The sequence below is a fragment of the Plectropomus leopardus genome, chromosome 11 (genome assembly GCF_008729295.1).
Source record: "Plectropomus leopardus isolate mb chromosome 11, YSFRI_Pleo_2.0, whole genome shotgun sequence".
Lineage (NCBI taxonomy): Eukaryota > Metazoa > Chordata > Actinopteri > Perciformes > Serranidae > Plectropomus > Plectropomus leopardus.
In genome coordinates, this window is record NC_056473.1 from 17,380,263 (window position 1) to 17,385,849 (window position 5,587).

General features: G+C 41.3%; 1 protein-coding gene across 1 annotated transcript; it reads right to left on the reverse strand.

Annotated features, from left to right (window-relative positions):
- Positions 1 to 1,489: 1,489 nt before the first annotated feature.
- Positions 1,490 to 5,470, reverse strand: LOC121950439 (cytosolic 5'-nucleotidase 1A). Its single transcript, XM_042496435.1, has 6 exons — positions 5,295 to 5,470; positions 4,066 to 4,179; positions 3,518 to 3,653; positions 3,165 to 3,287; positions 2,363 to 2,487; positions 1,490 to 2,244 (listed from the first exon to the last, which is right to left on the reverse strand). The coding sequence occupies exons 1-6, from the start codon at positions 5,328 to 5,330 to the stop codon at positions 1,999 to 2,001; spliced, it is 780 nt and encodes a 259-aa protein (XP_042352369.1). The 5' UTR covers positions 5,331 to 5,470; the 3' UTR covers positions 1,490 to 1,998.
- Between the last annotated feature and the right edge of the window lie 117 nt (positions 5,471 to 5,587).

The following is a 5,587-nucleotide window of genomic DNA, read 5'->3' on the forward strand; positions in this document are numbered from 1 at the left end:
GTAGCCCATGGACCCCCTGGAAACTTCTCTTCTCGTGGATCTCTGTAACTGCTTTTGGATCCCTAATACCTGGAGCCTCTTCAAGGAATTTGAAGCCTCTTTGAAAACCCCCAAAACCTTCCTATGGACTGCTGGAGTCCTTTCAAGGACACCTGAAACCTTGTTACACTAGTCCAACTCCCTCGGTGGCCCCTGTAACCGCCTCAAGATCCGCTGTTACCTCTTTAAGAGCCCCTGGAAGCTTATCAAGGACTCTGGGGACTCCAGGAACCACCTCAAGGACCACTAGCCTGTAGACCCCTGGAAACCTCTCTTGGATACCTGTAACTGCCTGTGGACCCCTAAAACCCGGAGTCTCTTCAAGGACTTTGAAACCTCTTCCAGTACACGAGGAACCTTCCTATGGATTGCTGGACTTCTTTCAAGCACCTTCTCACACAGCTTTAACCCCCTCACTGACCCCTGGAACCACCTCAAGGTCCGCTGTTACCTCTTCAAGCACCCCCTGAACCTTCTCACACCCCTATAGCCCACACAATGACTTTAGAACTGCATCAAAAACCGCTGTTGCCTCTTTAAGAACACCTGGAAGTTTCTCAAGGACATATTGTAACATTAAGGACTGCAGGAGAACCTAATTAGGGACCCCTGGAACCTCCCCAATGATCACTGAAACCTTATCAAGGCCTCCTGGTGCCTCCTCAAGGACAACTGGCACTGTTTCAAATACACCTGCTGTAAAAAGATAATTTAAGTAGAATCAGGTACTTTCATATAGACTGCCTTTCTCGTGGGTGTGACTGTGTCTTCAACGCTTCTGTTTTTACGCACTGAAGTTCTCTGCTGCCACCAGCTGGTCTTTTTAAACATAACAGCAACAAAAACCCAACGCTGTATTTCTTTTTTCTGTTCAATTCTTTATTTAGGCATATCTTCCATATTCACAGGTCGGGACCACAGAGATGGCACTGAGACAGAGCCTCTGCCACTTTTGTGAGGTTTTTTTTCAGGTTCAAGATTTGGATAATTACTATCTTTCAGGACTTCAGAGGCTCTGAAATATCTCACTGTTTTCATAGACAGAGCTTCAGAAACAGAATGAGTCTGTTCAGCAGCGGAGGACGTGGTGATCAAACATACAGCTGTGAGTAACAGACTTAGAAACACTGTCAAGTTGCACTGATGAAACTAAAGAAGATACAGCCCCTGCTCAGCAGACCCAGCATTAAGGGTCATAAGTCAAACCATGAGTACAATTCATTGTAGAATTAAAAAAAAACATTTCTTCTCCGAATTAACCCTTTGAAACCTGAGACAACTGGCTTGATTTCTTTCAAAAAACATGTGAAGAAAGCAATGAGCAACAAAAGAAGAAATGACACGAAATTTAGCAAAAAATTAGTAATATGTACAAGAAAAATACGTGATTGTTAGTAAAAAAAAACAAACAAAAACAAAACAACAAAAAACATAGTAAAAACAAGGGAAACAAGAGTTGGAAAATGTGCTTAATAATTGTGTGACATTATTTTAAATATGCAATTATGATAATTATAAACTTATTAAGTTACTCTATGCCCTTCTTTGTCCAGTGTTTGTGAAAGAAATCACACTAATTTGATCAGGGTTCAAAGGTTTAAAAGGCATCTTAAAGCCGCACAAGATAAGTGATGTCGCTCCAGTTTTCAAAGTTAACAGATCAGAATTAAAGTATCACAGTGAGACTGCACCCTAATTTAGTCGAGTATGTTTATATCATCCAATTAGAAAGCTGAAATAGATGTTTGTCCACAAAAGGCACAGCCAGTTTACTGCTGTGTGACAGTGTCCAACCCTTGGGTTTGTGGGCGGGGCTTTGCTTTACATCAGGATCACTGATTGGCTTCTTAAAGCTCAATGAGTTGAAACGATCTGTTCAAATTAGGATTTAGCAGCTTGTTTCAAAGACACACTGGAGTTTTTTTGTGAAGTCATGAGTTCATCCGCCTAATGAGTTCATCACTCCTCCAGGCCGCTGAAGCCATCGTTGAGCAGGAAGTGAGATTGGAGCACGGACAGGATGGGGCTCCGTGGGGCCCCGGCAAGGCAGTACACCTCATCCACGTTCACTCCGCAGGACCGCAACGTCCGCAGGGCACAGCAGCAGCTTTCCCTGCCGCCGCTTGACGTCACCAGGACGATGCTGAGAGGGCTGTTCAACATGCTGAACCTCCGCCGCATCTCACCAAGCTGAGCCAAGAAACTCTGAGGAGGAAAAATGTGAGTAATAATCTGAGACATCTCAAACATCTGAGATCTTTAAGCCAGCTTTACAGAATTAAAAAGTAAAGACGACACACCAGCAGGATGTTGCTGTGAGTACCTGAGAGGCCTCTCGGCTTGCTGGCACTGGGCCAGTGTTGGACCTGATGACTGCGTCCCCACAGAACATTACTCTGAGCTGCTCTGACGGGGCTACCTGCTGGTCCAGCAGTGCTGAGAGAACACCTGGACCAATGACAAAGAGTATGACTCCCTTTCTAACCCCACACTCACCTGCACACCTATCAATGCATTATCAGTCGTCATCAATACATTAATTCATTCATTCATTCATTCATTCATTCATTCATTCATTGTCCGTGTCATCAATACATTATCAATCAATATCAGAACACACTAAATTCTGGTTAAACCTTAAACTTTCAGGACAAAACTACACAAGTTGAGACAACCAACAAGGCTGTTTTTCAAAATTCATATTTGAACAGTGTAACAGATAACTGAATACTGAAAATTATTATTGAAAATTTAGGAGAAAAAAGTTTTTAAAAAGAAAAGTCATGGTATTTTAACAAGGAATTTGTGATATTTCTTTGGTCTTAATATCTTAAAAACTATGAGATCGATTATCATGGAGATCTGACAGACATTCATGACCCCCAGAGGATGTTCCCTTCTGACTCTGATGACCCTCTTGCTTCATTTCTCTAGCGCCACCATGAGGGTGACTTTGCGGTTTTAGTGAAATGTCTTAACGGACAGACTGCCATTAAAATTTGATTTCAGACGTTTGTGTTTCGGCTTTATCATATGACAGAGACTGCAATCAACGGTAAAAACTCCTCCTCAAATCCATCACACATTAGCAGTAATACATGCTAGAGAAGAAGAAGCTTCCTGACCTTTCTGTGATGCCTGTGGTGCCTCATTTCTGTTTGTTGACAGGAAGAGCTGCACCTTATTTTTCAGTAAACTTTCGATGAAATCCTCCTCACTGGAAAAACAGAATCTGCTGACTTCGAGACCTGTAACAGAGCGAGGATGATATCACGTTGAGAAGTCATCAACTACAAAAACTCCAACACAGATCTGACTGTAATCTGTCTGATGGTGGTCAACATTAGATTACCATGACGTTTGGTGTTGCTGGTGATGATAAAAGTTAGATTACTGTAATGTCTGGTGCTGCTGCTGGCAGTTAAAGTTAGATTACCCTAATGTCTGTTGCAAGAGATGACGTTTTAAGTTCGATTACCGTAATGTCTGGTGCTGCTGATGATGCGGGAGCTCTGCTGCTGTTGCTGGCTGTCGGTGGTGATCAGGATGACATCAAACAGCAGTGATTCAGCAGGATTTTCCTCCAACAGACGTTCATTCACTCTCTGAAGTGCCTGAATTATAAATTAAATTGAAAATGTTTCTTTAAAGCCTCAGTCTGGTGTTATTCTTTAGTCACTGTTCACTTTACTTTTTTGCAAATGTTTCTCAAACATCAGGGAATGGTGCATTTGTGGGGACTATTTTCAGCTGTGGATGAATCCACATTTGGTGCTATAGTGAATATTTGGGCCAGCAGGATGGTGTGTATGGGATTGAAGCAAAAATAAACTACAGTGTGTGTGCTTGTAATACTAACGTAAAATGTCACCCTGTGAAACACTTTGCGTCATTGATGGGTTTTATTAAGGTATATGCTATTTAATGAATGAAAATCACTATTCTCACATGCAGGCATCTAAGATGGGTAATAATTTGAAACCTTCAGAATAATTTAAAATTTAAATTGATGTGCTTAATACTGACCTGCAGCAATGGAAAAGCCACGCCTGCTCCGTACACGTCATCATCATCATCAACTCCAGATTCAAACACTGCACGAGCTGTTACCGCAACAACCACTGCACAATCAGCATCTTTCTGCAGGGGGACACACAGAACCTGCATCTTCATCTGCACTTTTTGTCTGACATTTAAATCACACAGGACACAGAGGTTCTGTGTAGCCAGACTCTTTTTGAAACATAACACAACCCTAACTTTAGCCTCATATTCTAATGGTCCAAATTCCCATTACAAAATATGCTTTTTAAGCATTGCGTTTCTAATTGGTAAAGGTATGTCACAGATAGAAAATTACTTATGGTGTCTTTAAAAACTATTAAGTCCAACTCATCAATTTGGTATTCAATGCCCACTCTATCCACTCTATACAGCCATTTTTGATTTAATATTAACTTTATAAAATACTTTCTCCCACTCTGGGAGATTTAAGATTAAGAGTTTGAACTTTAGTGCAAGGATGGGCTGCATGGTGAATTAAAGGGACTGTCATTTATGGGGGAGGGACTTTTTTTTTTTTTTTTTTTAACTTGAATTGCTGTATTTTGTAATTTTTTTTCTAAAAAGAAAATCACCCAAATTACACCTTTTATCAAAGCCAGAAACTGTAAAAACAAAAATTGTCTTTGGATTATAACATTTCCAGCGGTCCTCAGACACATCACGTGTAGCAAACGCTTCTTTCAGGAAAAACAACACCTAAATTTGAGCTTAAAACAGTGTCGTTTCATTAAAATTGCTTTATTCTACATTTCAATTAAAATCTTGCCAAGAATAAACTGTTCACATGAACTAACCAGCGTGCAAAACATGAGTGAAAAACATGACTTTCCTCAACTCCAGGATGCAAACATCAAAGCGTACGTTTAGAAAAATATTCAAATATTTGGAGCTTTTGGTAGGGTCAAAATAAAGTATAAAATAAATATATATAACACCCCCCTCCTCTGATGAGTAAAGAACAGTGCCTTATTAGCTTTATTTGCCAGAGGACTCTGATACATCGAGCTGTAAGTGTTTTGTTGGGTATGAAATTAAAACAAAAAAGTAAGCTGGTGTAAACCCTGAGAAATGGCAGAAAAATACAGTGTGATATTATGAAAATTTGCCACAGCTGGAAGTTTGTGATCTCACCTGTCTCGCGGTTTTTGTGGGTGAAACAGTCTACACAGCCTTCCTCAGGTGAGCCTTACCTGCTTCACGTCGGTGTTCTGGATCGTGGAGACCATGACCGCTCATCAGCTGAAACCCTGCCGGTTATAACGAGTCTTAACAGGGGTATCTACCGAGCTGTTCACCTGTCATAACACAGTCACTAACTACCACTGAACTAGCTGTCAAACTAACTAATAAACTTCCCCCCAAAACACAGAACTGTCCGCTGTTCCGCCTCCGACGTCCGAGCGTAGCGTGATGGCGTCACTTCCGTGTTTGTGTGCCGCTGAGCACCCCGCCCACAGCAGTGATTATTGTGTCCGATAGCGAA

Bases quoted from the DNA above. Each gene is read 5' to 3' on its own strand.
- LOC121950439 (XM_042496435.1), bottom strand. From the start codon at position 5,330: ATGGTCTCCACGATCCAGAACACCGACGTGAAGCAG. The intron at 4,180-5,294 runs GTAAGGCTCACC...GTCCCCCTGCAG, and splicing joins AGAACACCGACGTGAAGCAG to AAAGATGCTGATTGTGCAGT. The intron at 2,245-2,362 runs GTACTCACAGCA...TTTCCTCCTCAG, and splicing joins CAAGCCGAGAGGCCTCTCAG to AGTTTCTTGGCTCAGCTTGG.